Source organism: Rosa chinensis, chromosome 1 (genome assembly GCF_002994745.2).
Source record: "Rosa chinensis cultivar Old Blush chromosome 1, RchiOBHm-V2, whole genome shotgun sequence".
NCBI classification, from domain to species: Eukaryota; Viridiplantae; Streptophyta; class Magnoliopsida; order Rosales; family Rosaceae; genus Rosa; species Rosa chinensis.
This window is the reverse complement of record NC_037088.1, coordinates 48,384,223-48,403,955: the sequence shown is the minus strand read 5'-3', so window position 1 is coordinate 48,403,955 and position 19,733 is coordinate 48,384,223. Positions and strand designations below refer to the sequence as shown.

Genomic DNA, 19,733 nt, shown 5'->3' with positions numbered 1-19,733 from the left:
AAAAAGAGACTCTAGGCGGTTGAAAAGCCGCTCGCTGGACTACGAAAATGCAATAATCAGACCAAGACATATGACCCATATAGTGCGAATTGTAGTGAGGAACATGATAGTTATAGATCTCTTTAGAGCTGCCGACTGTTTCTCCTATAAGGGGATAATAAGGATGAACCCAATTAGATGACTGATCATATACTTCTCCATATTGATTATATCCATAAGCATCATAACCAAATTGATTGTTGCCTTCATGAGATTCATTTGAGATCCCACTGCGCTCTGTGCTTAAACTGATTGAGTCAAAACTTAAGGCAATTGAAGAAACATCAGATGGGGTACTTTGATCATCAGTTGCACCTCTTGTCCTCCTCCCATATCGGGTCTTCTCTTGAGCACCATGGCCAGCTGTTCTCACTCCGTGGTCTTCATCTTGGGTGGTATGATCAAAATTACCTTCACATGTAAATTGGAATCCTCCATCCACAGAAGATTCTCCATAGTCATGTCTTTCACCTCCACCACCTGTTCCGCTTCCACCCTCTCCACCATCATCAGAACTATCTGGAGTTGCTGTACCACCCCACGCATCATCACTATCTGAATTATCTTCTGGGTTTTTAACAACTTTTTCAGATAAGACTCTCTCTACGTTGATTCCAGCATTAGTTGCAGTTTCTACAACTTGTGGAAGAGGTCTTCCAGCTTCATCATCGAGGTGTGCCGGCATAATCCAATCATGAAGTGGATCAATGCCATTATCAAGCGGCTCGCTTGCAACATGAAGTAGATCTATATAGTTGTTTTCATTGACCACATTATTCTTTGCCTGTTTATCTCGCAGCCGCAACTTCATGTTGTAGTAGCAGTATACAAGCTTTTCCAACTTCTGATATGCCAAACGGTTCCTTTGCTTGGTATGAATAATAGCAAATGTACTCGAATTTCTCTCACACGCAGAAGAAGAAGCCGTTTGTGCCAAAATACGCATTGCAATTTTCTGCATGTTTGGTGCAGAATACCCCCGTTGTGCCCACCAATCCGCTGTAAAGCTACTACAATGAGTTACTGCTATAGTAGATCAACATTTTCTATTAAAGAAATTATATGTGTGTGTGTGTGTGTGTTTTAATGTATACATATACCACAAACCTGTTTTTCTGGTTTCTCTTGTATTTCTTGCTATGCTTGACCCAAATGATTCCTTTGCATCTCTAAAGCATACAATCTGTATTAACCTCAAAAAAAAAAAAAAAAAAAACAGCCATATTTTTACCTCAAATTTTACAGATATTTCTTCACTTTATCGGGGATATATCGTAAATATCTAATATATCGGGGATATTTGACGATGTCGGAGAAATTTCGCAGAAACGGTGAAAGATAAGATATTTACCCCCCTAAATATATCGGTCCGTCGAAAAAAGGAGACATCGGGGGAGATATCGGATATATCGCAGATATTTAAAACCTTGCTGGTGAGGGGACGGAGGTGGTTAATGAGGGAGAGACAGTAGCCATGGAAATAGAGCATGAGAGGAAGGAGGCAAGAGTGAGAGAGAATGAGCTCAGGTCAGAGAGCGTCGAAGGAGGTGCTGGTGTCAATCGTAGTCAAAGTGAGAGTTAGGGTTCGAGTGAAAAAATAACAAGTGTGGGGGGAATGAAATTTTTAGTCCCCGCGTTTCTCAAAAGTTTCAAACTTAGTCCCTCCGCGTTTTTTCAAAATTTTTGAACAAGACTTTACACATCAGTTAATTTAACGACCGATGTTTATAATCACAATAGAAATCGATTTTTCACAAACTGATGTTAGCATGTATTTTTTACATCGCGTGCAATTCCGACCGATTTAATAGTGGTGATGTCTAATGGCATAATTCTAGTAGTGTTGGGGTGTGGCTTTTCGAGAAACAATATATTGTGGAAAGTGTTGATTTTCTATTGTTTTGAAAAGTGTTGAGATTTGTGGAACATTTTTAGCTAGGTCTTGGGCTACTTATTTAAATGTTTGGTCTTTGTACCGGGGGTCACAGAGAGTGATCAATTACGGAGAATCTTTTAGTTTATATTTGGTAACATTTTGGGTCCAGTGCAACTTGCTTAATGTTTTGGTATTTATACTTGGGATCCAAAGACTTGAGGTTTGAGGATCGAGGGTCATGAATGTGACCAAGACATGCTATCAGGAGCCAATCCTGTGGCTAGATTATTGGTTACGATCAGTTAGACCTCTAGTTTGTCTGCCTGGTTTTATTGTGTCTTATGGGGGTAATAGTTGAGGTTACTTGAGACTCATAAGTACGGGTTTGAAAGAAAGTCTCGAGAGTATTCTTTATTTTTATATTGTTCATCGGGGACTTTGGGTTTCATATTTATTTTGTTGAATGATCAAATAATGTGATTTTGTCACAGAGTGACGTATGCATCTCCTTTGAGGAAATCAATTATTGTGTGGGTTGTTTTCATTAAATTGAGAGCATCTTCAACAATGAAATTTTTTTTTTTCTAAGTTATAATTGTAAAACAATGATTAGCATGGTCTGTGGTTAATCATCGTACCGATATCATCTCAACTTAACCATGTCTCAACTGAATCGATCATCTATTAGCGGATGTTTGGTTTTAATTCAAAGACCACGATATAATTAGGTGTGAGCCACCTAATCTTTCCTCTCCAACACATCCACTAACATACAACCTAGCTTAGATATGCATGTGAAATTAATTAACAAATTAATTCTCTCATTTGAGATTTGGCCAATCAAATAACAAATTAATTGAAATATATTTGGTGATCAATTAAGGAACCCAAATCCTTTCAATAAAGTGAAATTAATTAACAAACAAGTTCTCATATTGAAGACTTGGCCAATCAAATAACAAACTAATTGAAATATATTTGATGGTCAATTCAATGAACCCACATCAGGTCCATAACGGCATGATTGGAGAGTGACTCTATTTGACATCATGCATGTTTAACAGCGACAAACGTGGCATGTGGCTACCGTTGCATTGATATTATCCAAACTTAATATCTTATTATTAGGTGTTAGCTTTATATCCAAAAGGCATCGGTATAATTATGTACGAGCCCCCACTTGTAAGTTTTTAAATGTTCGTCACTTTTCTAATGTATAGGTCATTTCCTTTCCTACATAAATAATAGAAAAGTGGAATATAGCTATAGGTTTAACAATTTTGCTCCAATAATACTAGTTATTTCTAATTTTTTATCAAATGATAAATTCACGTACAAGTGGATAAAGAGCAAAGAAAATAGGACAAAGAAACTATTGGTTATACTATTCAAGATTCATAGTTAAATATGGCTATGTTCAAGTAAACCCTAATTTGTGTTTGGCCCAAACTCTAGGTTACTTGACCTAGTGGTAATAGGGTTAAATTAGAAGGATCTAGATTCCTATTCAATGTACGATTACTTTCCTTGTATGATTGAGATTCTATGCATTGTAATCCTCTATATAAAGAGGCCCCTATTAGCAATGAGAATACATAGCAAATTCCTCTCAATTTCAGTTTCTCTACAACACATTATCAGCACGAAGCCCTAACCCTGAAACTCTAAATTCTCAAAACCCTCGAAAAAAAAAAAAGAGGTGCTTGTTAGGCTCGATTCATAGCCGGCCAGCCCCTGCAAGCGAAAAGAAAAAAAAACACTAGAAGAAGAAAGCTCCCTCGGTCAGAGACGTAAAAGAAAAGGGGGAGGGGTCACGGCTCACGAAGGAGGGCGCAAGTTTCAACATCTGCAGTCAAAGGCAGCAAAGAAACAAAAGAAAAAAAGGGAGAAGCCCGTGTCAGTTGAAGAAGAAAAAGAGAAGAAAAGAGTGGCGGGCCCAGAAGAAGAAAAGGAAGGAGGAAGCCACGTCCAGAAGAAAAGAAAGAAGTGGGCCCAGAGAGAAGAAAAGAGAAAGAAAGAAAAAAAAAAAAAAAAAAGGAGACTGAGCAGCCCATTGGGCCGCTGACATCAGCAGGCCCACCTCCTGCAACAGGCCCACCTCCTGCAACAGGCCAACCTCAGTCAGCTGGCCCAACTCCGGTCAACCCATAGGTCAACCTCCGGCGACCGGCAACTTTTCCGGCGACTTTTTCGGGTCAAATTTTCCTGCGACCTATTTCGAGGTATTTTTTACTAAACGTTCCAGTTTTTTTAGTGTTTTTTAATTTAATTTCTCTTCTTTTTTGGGAACTTGCAACCTCCCTTCTTCTACCACCCTTTATTTATCATAGGGGAGACCAAATTAAGCCGAATTGTGGGGGTTCGTGCTCACTCCAAACTTGGAGCTTGTAGAGTTCTCCAAACTTAGAGTTTGTTGAGATAAAACGATCGATTGCAAACATCATTGTTTCATCCAATCCAACCCCTCTTGGAATCGAATTTCTTGGAAACGACTACGCTCGGAAATTCCTAATTTCTTGGAAGCGACTACTCTCAGAAATTTTATTTATTTTCATGGTAGCCTTTTTCGCTCCGAAACTAACCCTAATTTCTTGTTCTCTTTCAGAATGAGTAAACTGAACAAATTGGACTTTGCTCCATTGGGAACAACTGGCTTTGAATATCACAGGTGGGTTCGTGATATCCGCTAGCATCTCAAGGCCGATGAAATCTTCGATACGATTCTCGAGCCTAGCCAGGACGTGCTAACTGTTGATCAAGCTCAAGCTTTGGAAGCAAATAGAACAGCCTTAGAGGCAAATAAGGCGAAAGCCATCATCCTAATGACTCATCATATGGATGATTCACTCCAGTACGAGTGTATGAATGAAGAAGACCCCAGAAGGCTGTGAGTCTCACTCGAAGATAGATTTGGCAACGTCCGTGACTCCCTACTTCCTGACCTAGAAGTGAGATGGCATAGCCTCCGCTTCTATGATTTCAAGTCAGTTCTTGACTACAACTCGAAAGCACTTCGCATTAAATACTTAATGGAATTCTGTGGTAAAAAGATCACAAATGCGATGTTGATTGAGAAGACTTTCTCTACTTTCCCTGTCTCTGCATTGATGGTTGCTAAGAACTATCAAATCGATGTTACTGCAAGACGAATCACAAGGTTTCATGAGCTCATTGGAGCTATGAATATTGCTGAAAAGCATGACAACATCCTTGTGAAGAACTATAATTCGAGATCCGTGGGAACAGAGCATATTCCGGAATCCAATTATAGTCGCGCCCCAAAGAGCGGGCGCCAAGAGCGAAACCCTAATCTTAGGAATACATTTGGACATTCTGGTTCATATAATCGCTCTACTTGGGAGGTAATTGCCAAAATAGACGAACACGGAACCGAAAAGGTAAAAGTGGAAAGAGAGAGGGAGGCAACACCTCTGGCCATGTTGGTGGCGCCACCAACACTAAGAGCCATCTAAATGATGCTTTCAAAGTGCTTCAATCAATGGAGTTTGAACAAAGAGATGTATGTTCTCAATGTGAAGTGTCTGATCATTGGGCACACATTTATAGAGCTTGTGAAGAAATTGTCACCGCCTACAAAGCATATTGTGAAGCAAGAGAAGCTCACTATATGGAACAAGAAGATCAAGAAGATGATCTAGAGTGAAGGGTTGAAGATTACAAATCTGGCTGGGATCAATAGATCGCCAATTCTGTTTAAGTCTTTATTTTTCCAAGAGATGTAATAGGTTTTGTAGTAAATGCCAATGGTTTAGCTTTTCTTCAAAGCAGGCTCACTCAAAATAAGTGTGATGTCTAGGAAGGTTATGAGATTAGTGGTACTTAAGCGAGCCTTGCTCCACCGACATCTCTCTACTCACCTGGTCACATTTATTTTGGAATTACCAAAAGAAGTTAGATAACTACCATTATTTTGCATTAGCTATTATTTTGGATTAAATTTTGTTTAGTCAAAGAGACAATGATGTAACTCCGTTAGCTTATGAATAAAATTTTGAGTTCTTTATGACTCCATTTTGATTATGAACATATGACTTTTGTGACTACGATGGCTGGGCCATCAGTATTAATTCAAGGACATGGAATAGCCCAAGTTCCACTTGCCAAATGACACCTTAATTACTGTCACATAAACTCTCTACACTTCTAGGGCGAATCACACCTATGAATAGCCGACGGATTCTATGCGAAAATGCAAATGCATGTAGAGAACGAAAATGAGTTCCTTTGCAATACCTCTAATGATTGCGAATAAAGGCGTATCTTAGAGAAGTTTAAGTGTCTCTCTAGTGGACTTTATGTCACTATTTGAGCTATTAAATCTAATAAAGTTATGAGAGAAAATCTCTTGGATTTAGACACATATTGGCTTTGTCACCACAGGATAGGTCATCCTGGTCATGATCTGATGATCTGTCTACTAAAGACTTCACATGGACATCATCTTTTTCGAGCAAAACAAAGCATGAATCAAAAGTTGATTTCTGGACTAAGTGTGACCGACGCATCTGCCTAGGGCACCGCCTTCGTCCACCACCAGCCTAGGGCTGGCGCAGTCCGTCCATCATGGTGATGGCGCCCCAGGTGATGATGCAATCACAAACTTGCTTCAAATAACGTTTCAGACACTCAGGTCTAACCAAAATACTTATTGGTTGCTTCTAAAGCCTCTCGCTAGTTTTACAAAGCCCGTTCCTTAGGGAAATTTGTACTAAGACCGTCCTATGCAAAGGAAATGAATATACTCATTCTGTTCTTACATAGAATCCATGGGGATTTTGTGGATTAATTCAACCAACTTGCGGACGCTTAAATATTTCATGATGTTGGTTGACACGCAAACACGCTGGTCACGTGTTGTGCCATTGTCCACTTATAAATGTTGCTTACACTACAAAAAAAAATTCAATTGGCCACGGCGCAAGGCCGTCGCCAAAAGCCAAATTGCCGTCGCAAAAGACCAACGGCGACGGCTAGGCGACGGCAAAATTGCCGTTGTCGTTGGTGGCGTCGCCATTGCTATTTGCGACGGCAATTACGCCGTCGCATGAATTTTAACGACGGTATTTACGCCGTCGCATGATTTTTGGCGACGGCATAACGGCGACGCTATCAACAATTTTGCCGTCGCCAAAGGTCATTGGCGACAGCAACATTGCCGTCGCAAAAGTGCATATTATTGATTAAAAAAAACCTGGCATGCAAATTTGCATGCCAGGTTTTCTATTTTGAGCAAAAGAAGCCATATAAATCATAATTTCATATGTTTTTTTTCACATTATTTCTATACATTTCATACAACTTCACCAATCTTGAAAATACAAAAACATTCAAAAATTAAAATACATAATGCTGACGCTCGGTAGGCTCAGTATCATGACCTACATAATCTGAGTTATTGAGGTGATTGAAAAGCTTCTTTGCCTTGATGAGCCGTATTCAATTGCTAACTCATAAACCTTGGACGTTGCAGCAGCCGATACTTGATAGGACTCATTGTTTTGACAAATCCCCTTGTTTTAACAAAACGTTGCAGCAGACTTATTAATGCTGTAACCGCCGCAATGATTGATAGCCAAACTCATCTATAGAATTATCACAGAAAACAACAATGAAGTATCAAGAGACATTATTTCAGCCTTATTTCTCATTAGTGGCTTTAAGCAAAGAACAGAACAGGTCACAACCCAGTAAAGATAACCATGGGAAGAAACTGAGAGATTGAAGATTTGCTTTACCTTGACTTGGGAGTTTGGATTTTCTTTACAAAGCAGCAGAGAAAGGAAGTTGTGGCAACCAGTGGAGCAAAACCTGCAAGCAAAATCAATGACAACCCAACATGAAAAACAGCATAATCAATATATTTGCTCATTGTGAGAGCACAAAATGATTCAAAGCCAACTTTTGTGAATATCAATGAAATTAGAAAAGCGAGCATTTCCTAGTGTCAGGCATTTTTGCTTGTGCACAATGCAATCTACTAGAAAATGAGCAGAAATATAAATATGGATGGCAAAGATAAAATGAGTCACCGTTTTTGTAACAAACTTATAGGTAACTAATTTGATTGACCTAAAGTAAATGAAATGAGTTAGATTTACCAAATGTAACCCACAATCATAATTGAAAATTAGACACAAACCTAAATTTCATAATCGATGAAAATGTAATCCTGGCTCGGATTTTGCAAAGCTACTACTGAAATAAATTTATTTCAATTTATTTCACATAATCAGTGAAATACTTTGTGTAGGCGAGTCAGAACAAATCAGTGAAATCACTGGGATATTAGATATGTCAATTTATTTCACATGTAGAAGTACCATCAGTAAACTTACTAACCGAAAAAATAAACACTTACTATCATTGGGTTCTCTCTACTCTGCTAAAATTCTTTTTTTTTTCTTCAAAGTCTCCAAAGAATTATAAAGTTAGTGTCACCTGACAGATGCAAAGAAAAACATCAGCAACGAAGCTAGAGCATAGAAAAGAAGTAGGGTAATCGTTTAGAGAAACTTATGGTAAAAGCTATGATAATTTATAACAGTCATCCAACTGGTTCTTAAAAGACTAATAAACAATTTTCAGGGATAATGCTACCCAGCTACCGGCACAGAAAAACCCAAAGATGAAAAAGCTTTGCTTATCAACATAAAAAAAGACAAAGTAACCAAAACTTGACCAATAACCAAAATCAATGTTAACGTCTTGGCTGAAGATTTCAAATCAAAACTAAAAGTAGCCAAAGGAACAAAGCAAAGGCAGAGAGACAACCATAGAATCAAACCTAAAAACCATCAAATTCCATATAAAGAAACAAAATTTAAATTTACTTTTCTACCAATTATACACCAATGATTGATAAAGAAACTGATGAGGCATGTTCATTGGTTAAACTGGCACTAACTTTGGAAGTAAGTTGCCCTTTCGCATCTCTGCTCGTCCTACGTAGGTTAACTTTAAAGAATTAGAAAGAATTGCATTATTACACTAGAGGTTAACTTTTATTAATCATAGAAACATAATAGTTTGAGGAAACTCACTAAGGGAGACATGAGTGGAATGAATGATGGAAAGTTTGGAAGTTCAAATTTTTTGCTGTTTGGTTAATATCCTGATTATCTATTTGCACCATAATCCACTTTGTTGTCCCAGTCAAGGACTCAACCAAAGATAATACTGATGGTTAGCCTTTGACTCCAGAATCTAGTTTATATATTTTAGGAAATTTTTATTCTAATTAAGAACTCAGAAACCAATTAACTTAGAACTACATGAACTTAATGTTGGATGGTGATAGGTGGCTTACTCAAATCAACTTCTATGTTCTGACATTAATGGTTCATCTAATGAGTTCATCTATTATTAACTGCATAAATTAATGTTGGGTCCGTGCAAACCCACAGGTTTGACATAATGTTCCAAAATTTAGACTTAAAAAACCCAACCATGGCACATAAATAGGTATTATTCCCTTATCATTCAGACCATAAAGAAAACCCTTCAAGAGGCTTTAAGCACCTGCTTTTGTTATTTTTTTGTTCTCCTGCAGAATAAAACTGCCAGCAGATCAATTCTAAAGCAAGAGATATGGTATAGCCTAGTTGGATTTGTTAACTCATTCCAAGAGAAACAGAACTTTTGTTTGCTTTTGTAGTGCGAAATACAAACATTATCCTCTTTATTGTTAACAGGTATACAAAGAATCATAATGTGACTATAAGCTGTTTTATTATATCAGTGGAAGTATTGGAAAATACTGATAAATCAATTTCCAAACCTTACAGCTTAGTTTCCCAATTTCTTTATCGCAACTGATTGAAGAGAAAACAAATAGTAAACAAAGTTACAAAGTAGTATTTCAGGAATTCCATTTCGTGATATAAGGATGCAGACTCTAGTAATATATATGTAATGTCATCAAACTGATTCAGTTATTATTCAATGGCATATAAATTTAAGTACAAACCAAATGAAGTAATATTGAACGTTTTAATTACCTGGTTGAAGCTCAAGCTTCAATCCAATTTGAAACTGTGGTTGGCAAATTGATACACAACAATTCTGAACATGTGAAAAGAACTTATCAATTAAACCACAAATCGACAATAACGAAATATATGTAGCTTTAGTGTATCTCAGAAAAACAAAGCAAAGATTCAAACGTGATTGAGAACAGATGTTACAAATGTAATACAAATAGAAATCTGATATAAGAAGCAAACAATGATTGGAAAGAGCCATAATCCGAAGAGTGGATAATGATTGTCAACTACTGTGAAACTACTTGCAGTTTTATAGGTTCAAATATTTCCAATTAATCAGTCAGATTTCAAAGTGGAAAAGAAACAAAATTTGTGAAAGATAAAAACCCATATCAATTCGAAATCAACAACAACAAAAACCCAATCAAAAGGCAAAGTAGATGAAAAGTAACAAAAACGATAGAAGAGAAAAAGTTTGAAACCTTGAATCTTCACCCATACGAAACAAACTAAAAGCACAGATTAATGATGCGGTAAAACTAATTGAATACTGTAACAATCCAGCAAAAAAAGAGTTAAAAGACTTGAATCACATTACAGGGGAAATTGAGAAACCAAGAACTGGGTTTCAGATTTCAGATTTTCAACCAGATCTGAGATCTGAGAGAGAGAGAGAGAGAGAGAGAGAGAGAGAGAGAGAGAGAGAGAGAGAGAGAGAACAAGTCACTACCGGCCAGATTGGGTTCGAGGAGAGGGTCGGACCGGAATCAGATTCGAGGATAGATTGAGAGAAGATTGATGTGTCTTCGGGCCACTGTGCCCATGCCGTTGACCATCATTTGCGGAGGAGATTGGGGGAGAGTGAGTCTGAGAGTCGGAGAGAGAGGGATGAGATTCTGAGAGTCTGAGAGATTGAGGGAGTCCGAAGTTTCTGAACCCAAAAACCTAAAAACCAAGTTTAATTTTGGCACCTATATCCACCCATACGTCAAAAAAAAAAAAGATGGCATGTATTACTGTAGCCAAAATTAAAGAAATTTGGCGACGGAAAGAATATGCCGTAGCCATTGAGGGCATATTTATGCGACGGCGACACCATGCCGTGGCAAATAATTTTTCTCTTTGCGACGCCACATTTGCCGTAGCAAATTTTAGATCAATGGCGACGGCATTCTCATGCCGACGCTAACTGGTGAAGCCAAATGAATTCTTTTTTGTAGTGTTATGCTACACTCCTAGCACATATCATATGACAACGGGCTCACTCCCCAGATCATCCTATTCAGTCAATTGGATTTGACTATGCTAGAGAGTTTACATCGAAAGACTTTCGATGGATATTGCAATGGGACTGATATTGGACATCATATTCCCATGTACACACCCAAATGGTCTTGCGGAAATAACTACGATGATAGTTTGGACATTGGTAATGCACACCAATCTCCTTATATCCGCTTGGGGTGATGTAATATCACATGCAGCTATGCTAATTCGTCTACAACCCACCGCCACTCAATGTACCTCTACGTTACAGCTAGTGACTGGGTACAAGTATCGTACTGACGCATATTTGAGTGAGCCATTTATGTGCCAATTGTGCTGCCACAGCATTCTATGATGGGTCCTTACATATGAATGGGCAACTACGTTGGATTTGAGACTCCAACAATTGTCCGCCACTTAATGCCCTTACAAGGCGATCTCATTACTGCTAGATTTGCGGGTTGTCACTTTGATGAAACAGTCTTCCCGTTATTAGGGGGAGATAAGAACACGAAGGTTCAGCAGGAACGACAAGAATTGTCGTGGCCTGTCCCCACTATGTCTCATCTCGATCCCTATTAAAGTGACGAGATCACACAAATATGCTGCAAACAAGCCTGCAAGGAGGGACGTCCCTACTAGAGGATGTAGTGCCACCCTATACGGAGGTAGGCATGGCGCCAACGCCAAAGAGAGTGGCACTCTGGCGTTACAGGCCATGGCCCCAGCTAGGATGCGTGGGATGCCCGTAGGTTCGAATGACACTTTAGCACATTCCAATCCTTTGATCATCAAGCTCAAAATCCGGCCTAAATGGAAAGAAGAGATCCAGGTTAAGATGGATTCTCTAATGAAGAGGAAGGTTTTCTGAGCCAGTAATGCCAACACCTCCTGACATAAAACCTATTGACTAATGGGTTTTCGTTAGAAAGCGTAATGAGAAAAAAAGATGGCAATCTCGCTTTATGGCACAAGGCTTCTCGCAAAACGCCATGGAATTGACTACGATGAGACATATTCTCTCGTAATGGATGTCATTGCACTCCACTGCCCTATCAGTTTGGTAGTTTCCGAATAACTGAAAATGCAGCTAACAAATGTGGTCAATACGTATCTTTATGGGGATCTAGATACGGAATGTACATAAAGGGTCATGGTGAACTTCATTTACCCAAGTCAAGTGGCTCTAACCACGGAGCGTGTTTATAATAAGGTTGAAACGCTCACTAAGATGACTACTTGATTGGGAATGGATATGCCCACGTGTTTCCATAACAAGTTTCAGATTCTATCACGGTTCATGTTGGACATGATCTTCATTAGAAACCCTTAAAGAGTTAAGGGAAACCGCTGAACACTTGAAATCCGATTTGAGATGAAGGATTATGGGAGAACACGATTATGTCTCAGTTTGGAACTTGAGCATGATGTTGATAGATGCTTAGGCATTTTGACAAGGTCAGACCTTCAAGCACCCCCATGATCGTCCATAATCTTGAGCCTAAAAAGGATCCTATTTGTCTGAAGGATGATGACGAAGATGTGCTAGAGGCAGAAGTGCCTTACTCAAGTACAATAGGCGCATTACTGTACTTAGCTCAATGCACAGGACCGGATATCTCGTTTGCAGTGAACTTGTTAGCTAAGGTATAGCTTTACGCCAACACGACGCCATTTTAATTGGTGTAAAAGATATCTTTCAGTACTTGAGATGTACGATTGATATGGACTTGTTCTATCCCTACAGAGAGAAGGTGGATTCAGACCCATCACACACCAGATACGCCGCCAACGCTGGCCTGCGTTCTCTATCCCCATCCCAAAATGATATAAGTGTTTTGGAAGGTTTTGCTGATGCTGGGTACCTCTCTGACTCACACAAAGGTCACTCCCAAACTGGTTAAGTGTTCACCATGGGAGAAGACCGTGATATCTTAGAGGTCTATAGAACAGACCGTAGTCGCTATATCTTCGAACCATGTAGAGATTATTGCTCTTCATGAAGTGGTTCTTGAATGTTTATGGATTGGATCCATAATCACGCATGTTCAAATAATTGTGGTTTGAAGTCTACCACAAGATGAGCCTACGAGCATTTAGGATAATGTTGTTGGTTTTGAACAAATGAAGTAAGGCTACATCAAAAGCGATAACACCAAGCATAATCAGCAACAACAGACTCTCCTCAAATTCCAAAGTGAACTAGGTTCGATCTGAGGATAATGTGGCAGACTTGTTTACTAAGTCATTGCCCAAATCCACGTTCGAGAAACATGTGGCAAGAATTGGCTTGCGGAAATTATCTGAACTCTCATGATCGTAGTCATCAGGGGGAGATGCAGACATCAGGGGGAGATGTCTACATGTTCACCTCGAAATGTGAAGGGTGTGTTGTGCTCTTTTTCCCCTTCGACCGAGGTCATTTTTGTCCCACTGGGTTTTTGTTACTCGGCAAGGTTTTTAACGAGGCAACGAGAGAAGCACCGCATTTGGGCAACACAAGGGGGAGTGTTCAAGTAAACCCTAATTTGTGTTTGGCCCAAACTCTAGGTTACTTGACCTAGTGGTAATATGGTTAAATTAGAAGGATCTAGATTCCTATTCAATGTATGATTACTTTCCTTGTATGATTGAGATTACTTTCCTTGTATGATTGAGATTCTATGCATTGTAATCCTCTATATAAAGAGCCCCTATTATCAATGAGAATACACAACAAATTCCTCTAAATTTCAGTTTCTCTACAACAGGCTAGTCATTTTACCAAAAGTTATATTTAACTTTGTTTTAGTTATTCTATTTGAGTTATGTTTCAAAAAATAGTTATATCAAGAGTTGAAAGTTAAGCTGCTAGGAAGAACAAGAGTTTACTCAAGTTTTGTCTAAAGCTCAGAGGAGGTCTCAACGTCAAGCTGCCAGGTCTGCAAGTCGAGAGGCATACCTTCGTCGTTCTAAAGAAATTTCCCAATGAGGATCCTATATTGGAATGTAAAGGGCATTGGCAATGACTCTACACAAAATGCTTTGAAGGAGTTTGTTCGAAAACTTGGGAATGTCTACAATTGTGGTCTTCATGCTAGATGTAGTGCTCAACTAAAGGAGTTATGAATGGTGGCTTTTACTACTGCTCTATGGTTCATATGGAATTCTAGAAACAAGGTCAGATTTGATGGTGTAGTGGTTCATGCAACTAATGTGTTTGGGATGATTGTTGGGCATATTCAAGCTTCTAGTTGCCTTGTTACTGGAGTAATGCATAACTCAATTCTTAATCTTCGTGTGTTGAAGTGTTTTGGGGCTAGTTGTAATCCTCGCAATGCTCCTACAGTTTTTGAGGTTATTTGGCGCCCTCCTCCTTCTGGATGGGTTAAGGTTAACACTGATGGGGCTTGGAGAAGAGGTTTAGGTGTGGGAGGCTATGGTGGTGTTTTCAGGAATGATCAACGGTGTTTTATTGGAGCCTTCTCTTCTTCTCTTGATATTCCTAGCTCAGTTGCAGCAGTGGTAATGGCGGTTATTAAGGCAATTGAGCTTGCTTGGGTGAGAGATTGGAATTATGTTTGGTTAGAGGTGGATTCTCAAATTCTGCTAGACCTTCTTTGTTCTCCCATGTTAGCTCCTTGCACTACAAAAAAGAATTCATTTGGCTTCACCAGTTAGCGTCGGCATGAGAATGCCGTCGCCATTGATCTAAAATTTGCTACGGCAAATGTGGCGTCGCAAAGAGAAAAATTATTTGCCACGGCATGGTGTCGCCGTCGCATAAATATGCCCTCAATGACTACGGCATATTCTTTCCGTCGCCAAATTTATTTAATTTTGGCTACGGTAATACATGCCATCTTTTTTTTTTTTGACGTATGGGTGGATATAGGTGCCAAAATTAAACTTGGTTTTTAGGTTTTTGGGTTCAGAAACTTCGGACTCCCTCAATCTCTCAGACTCTCAGAATCTCATCCCTCTCTCTCCGACTCTCAGACTCACTCTCCCCCAATCTCCTCCGCAAATGATGGTCAACGGCATGGGCACAGTGGCCCGAAGACACATCAATCTTCTCTCAATCTATCCTCGAATCTGATTCCGGTCCGACCCTCTCCTCGAACCCAATCTGGCCGGTAGTGACTTGTTCTCTCTCTCTCTCTCAAATCTCAGATCTGGTTGAAAATCTGAAATCTGAAACCCAGTTCTTGGTTTCTCAATTTCCCCTGTAATGTGATTCAAGTCTTTTAACTCTTTTTTTGCTGGATTGTTACAGTATTCAATTAGTTTTACCGCATCATTAATCTGTGCTTTTAGTTTGTTTCGTATGGGTGAAGATTCAAGGTTTCAAACTTTTTCTCTTCTATCGTTTTTGTTACTTTTCATCTACTTTGCCTTTTGATTGGGTTTTTTGTTGTTGTTGAGTTCGAATTGATATGGGTTTTTATCTTTCACAAATTTTGTTTCTTTTCCACTTTGAAATCTGACTGATTAATTGGAAAGATTTGAACCTATAAAACTGCAAGTAGTTTCACAGTTGTTGACAATCATTATCCACTCTTCGGATTATGGCTCTTTCCAATCATTGTTTGCTTCTTATATCAGATTTCTATTTGTATTACATTTGTAACATCTGTTCTCAATCACGTTTGAATCCTTGCTTTGTTTTTCTGAGATACACTAAAGCTACATATATTTCGTTATTGTCGATTTGTGGTTTAATTGATAAGTTCTTTTCACATGTTCAGAATTGTTGTGTATCAATTTGCCAACCGCAGTTTCAAATTGGATTGAAGCTTGAGCTTCAACCAGGTAATTAAAACATTCAATATTACTTCATTTGGTTTGTACTTAAATTTATATGCCATTGAATAATAACTGAATCAGTTTGATGACATTACATATATATTACTAGAGTCTGCATCCTTATATCACGAAATGGAATTCCTGAAATACTACTTTGTAACTTTGTTTACTATTTGTTTTCTCTTCAATCAGTTGCCATAAAGAAATTGGGAAACTCAGCTGTAAGGTTTGGAAATTGATTTATCAGTATTTTCCAATACTTCCACTGATATAATAAAACAGCTTATAGTCACATTATGATTCTTTGTATACCTGTTAACAATAAAGAGGATAATGTTTGTATTTCGCACTACAAAAGCAAACAAAAGTTCTGTTTCTCTTGGAATGAGTTAACAAATCCAACTAGGCTATACCATATCTCTTGCTTTAGAATTGATCTGCTGGCAGTTTTATTCTGCAGGAGAACACAAAAATAACAAAAGCAGGTGCTTAAAACCTCTTGAAGGGTTTTCTTTATGGTCTGAATGATAAGGGAATAATACCTATTTATGTGCCATGGTTGGGTTTTTTAAGTCTAAATTTTGGAACATTATGTCAAACCTGTGGGTTTGCACGGACCCAACATTAATTTATGCAGTTAATAATAGATGAACTCATTAGATGAACCATTAATGTCAGAACATAGAAGTTGATTTGAGTAAGCCACCTATCACCATCCAACATTAAGTTCATGTAGTTCTAAGTTAATTGGTTTCTGAGTTCTTAATTAGAATAAAAATTTCCTAAAATATATAAACTAGATTCTGGAGTCAAAGGCTAACCATCAGTATTATCTTTGGTTGAGTCCTTGACTGGGACAACAAAGTGGATTATGGTGCAAATAGATAATCAGGATATTAACCAAACAGCAAAAAATTTGAACTTCCAAACTTTCTCCAAACTTTCCATCATTCATTCCACTCATGTCTCCCTTAGTGAGTTTCCTCAAACTATTATGTTTCTATGATTAATAAAAGTTAACCTCTAGTGTAATAATGCAATTCTTTCTAATTCTTTAAAGTTAACCTACGTAGGACGAGCAGAGATGTGAAAGGGCAACTTACTTCCAAAGTTAGTGCCAGTTTAACCAATGAACATGCCTCATCAGTTTCTTTATCAATCATTGGTGTATAATTGGTAGAAAAGTAAATTTAAATTTTGTTTCTTTATATGGAATTTGATGGTTTTTAGGTTTGATTCTATGGTTGTCTCTCTGCCTTTGCTTTGTTCCTTTGGCTACTTTTAGTTTTGATTTGAAATCTTCAGCCAAGACGTTAACATTGATTTTGGTTATTGGTCAAGTTTTGGTTACTTTGTCTTTTTTTATGTTGATAAGCAAAGCTTTTTCATCTTTGGGTTTTTCTGTGCCGGTAGCTGGGTAGCATTATCCCTGAAAATTGTTTATTAGTCTTTTAAGAACCAGTTGGATGACTGTTATAAATTATCATAGCTTTTACCATAAGTTTCTCTAAACGATTACCCTACTTCTTTTCTATGCTCTAGCTTCGTTGCTGATGTTTTTCTTTGCATCTGTCAGGTGACACTAACTTTATAATTCTTTGGAGACTTTGAAGAAAAAAAAAAGAATTTTAGCAGAGTAGAGAGAACCCAATGATAGTAAGTGTTTATTTTTTCGGTTAGTAAGTTTACTGTTGGTACTTCTACATGTGAAATAAATTGACATATCTAATATCCCAGTGATTTCACTGATTTGTTCTGACTCGCCTACACAAAGTATTTCACTGATTATGTGAAATAAATTGAAATAAATTTATTTCAGTAGTAGCTTTGCAAAATCCGAGCCAGGATTACATTTTCATCGATTATGAAATTTAGGTTTGTGTCTAATTTTCAATTATGATTGTGGGTTACATTTGGTAAATCTAACTCATTTCATTTACTTTAGGTCAATCAAATTAGTTACCTATAAGTTTGTTACAAAAACGGTGACTCATTTTATCTTTGCCATCCATATTTATATTTCTGCTCATTTTCCAGTAGATTGCATTGTGCACAAGCAAAAATGCCTGACACTATGAAATGCTCGCTTTTCTAATTTCATTGATATTCACAAAAGTTGGCTTTGAATCATTTTGTGCTCTCACAATGAGCAAATATATTGATTATGCTGTTTTTCATGTTGGGTTGTCATTGATTTTGCTTGCAGGTTTTGCTCCACTGGTTGCCACAACTTCCTTTCTCTGCTGCTTTGTAAAGAAAATCCAAACTCCCAAGTCAAGGTAAAGCAAATCTTCAATCTCTCAGTTTCTTCCCATGGTTATCTTTACTGGGTTGTGACCTGTTCTGTTCTTTGCTTAAAGCCACTAATGAGAAATAAGGCTGAAATAATGTCTCTTGATACTTCATTGTTGTTTTCTGTGATAATTCTATAGATGAGTTTGGCTATCAATCATTGCGGCGGTTACAGCATTAATAAGTCTGCTGCAACGTTTTGTTAAAACAAGGGGATTTGTCAAAACAATGAGTCCTATCAAGTATCGGCTGCTGCAACGTCCAAGGTTTATGAGTTAGCAATTGAATATGGCTCATCAAGGCAAAGAAGCTTTTCAATCACCTCAATAACTCAGATTATGTAGGTCATGATACTGAGCCTACCGAGCGTCAGCATTATGTATTTTAATTTTTGAATGTTTTTGTATTTTCAAGATTGGTGAAGTTGTATGAAATGTATAGAAATAATGTGAAAAAAAACATATGAAATTATGATTTATATGGCTTCTTTTGCTCAAAATAGAAAACCTGGTATGCAAATTTGCATGCCAGGTTTTTTTTAATCAATAATATGCACTTTTGCGACGGCAATGTTGCTGTCGCCAATGACCTTTGGCGACGGCAAAATTGTTGATGGCGTCGCCATTATGCCGTCGCCAAAAATCATGCGACGGCGTAAATACCGTTGTTAAAATTCATGCGACGGCGTAATTGCCGTCGCAAATAGCAATGGCGACGCCACCAACGACAACGGCAATTTTGCCGTCGCCTAGCCGTCGCCGTTGGTCTTTTGCGACGGCAATTTGGCTTTTGGCGACGGCCTTGCGCCGTGGCCAATTGAATTTTTTTTTGTAGTGTTGGCAGCTTCGTGTGCAGTGGAAAAATTGTCTGCACTGGATTTCAATGATGCACTTTCGCTCCTCACATATTTATTGGGAAGGAAATCAAGTAGGCGATGCCCTTGCAGGTTTTGGCACATCATCTTCTGGTATGACTTGGTGGGACACGCCCCCGGATTTTGTTCATTCACTTTATAATAGAGATAGGTCTGGACTTCCTAATTTTCATTTTCGATAGTTTGGGTTTCACTTTTTATATGAGAGGTTTTGGTGTTTGTACCCCTCTCCTTTTTATCTTCTTCAATAAATAACCTCGTTCTTACGAGGGTTAAACCAAAAAAAAAAAACTGAAAGTTGAATTTAGCTATTTTGTTGGAGATGATCTAGGTACCAGCAAATATCTTTCAAACCATTCGCTGAAATCGTTTGTCAAATTAAGCAAAACCATGTTCTTTAAACATCGGATGAGATTCGAAGGATAACAACCAAAATAACCAACCTGATCAACCTTGTGCGTACGCCCCATACTTGAAACAAAAAACGATACTTAATTAGAACTTATATAAATGGCCCTAATTGATCTTGTAATCTCATATGAATGTATCACAAGATAAAACTACTGAAGCCAAAGAATAATATGGGAGTTTCAAACAT

The 19,733-nt window shown here is 38.1% G+C and overlaps 1 protein-coding gene and 2 long non-coding RNA genes across 3 annotated transcripts; 2 read left to right on the top strand and 1 right to left on the bottom strand.

Annotated features, from left to right (window-relative positions):
• Positions 1–7,172: 7,172 nt before the first annotated feature.
• Positions 7,173–10,899, bottom strand: LOC112182319. Its single transcript, XR_002929396.2, has 5 exons — positions 10,649–10,899; positions 9,934–9,997; positions 8,295–8,374; positions 7,672–7,744; positions 7,173–7,518 (listed from the first exon to the last, which is right to left on the bottom strand). It is a non-coding gene; the product is annotated as an uncharacterized LOC112182319 (long non-coding RNA).
• Positions 10,900–14,292: 3,393 nt separating this feature from the next.
• On the top strand, positions 14,293–14,844 carry LOC112168480. Its single transcript, XM_024305604.1, has one exon. It carries the CDS (start codon positions 14,293–14,295, stop codon positions 14,842–14,844), a length of 552 nt encoding a protein of 183 aa, XP_024161372.1.
• A 204-nt stretch (positions 14,845–15,048) lies between these two features.
• LOC112182371 lies at positions 15,049–18,747 on the top strand. Its single transcript, XR_002929415.2, has 5 exons — positions 15,049–15,299; positions 15,912–15,975; positions 17,546–17,625; positions 18,176–18,248; positions 18,402–18,747. It is a non-coding gene; the product is annotated as an uncharacterized LOC112182371 (long non-coding RNA).
• Positions 18,748–19,733: the final 986 nt, after the last annotated feature.

Bases quoted from the DNA above. Each gene is read 5' to 3' on its own strand.
- LOC112168480 (XM_024305604.1), top strand. From the start codon at position 14,293: ATGGTGGCTTTTACTACTGCTCTATGGTTCATATGGAATTCTAGAAAC.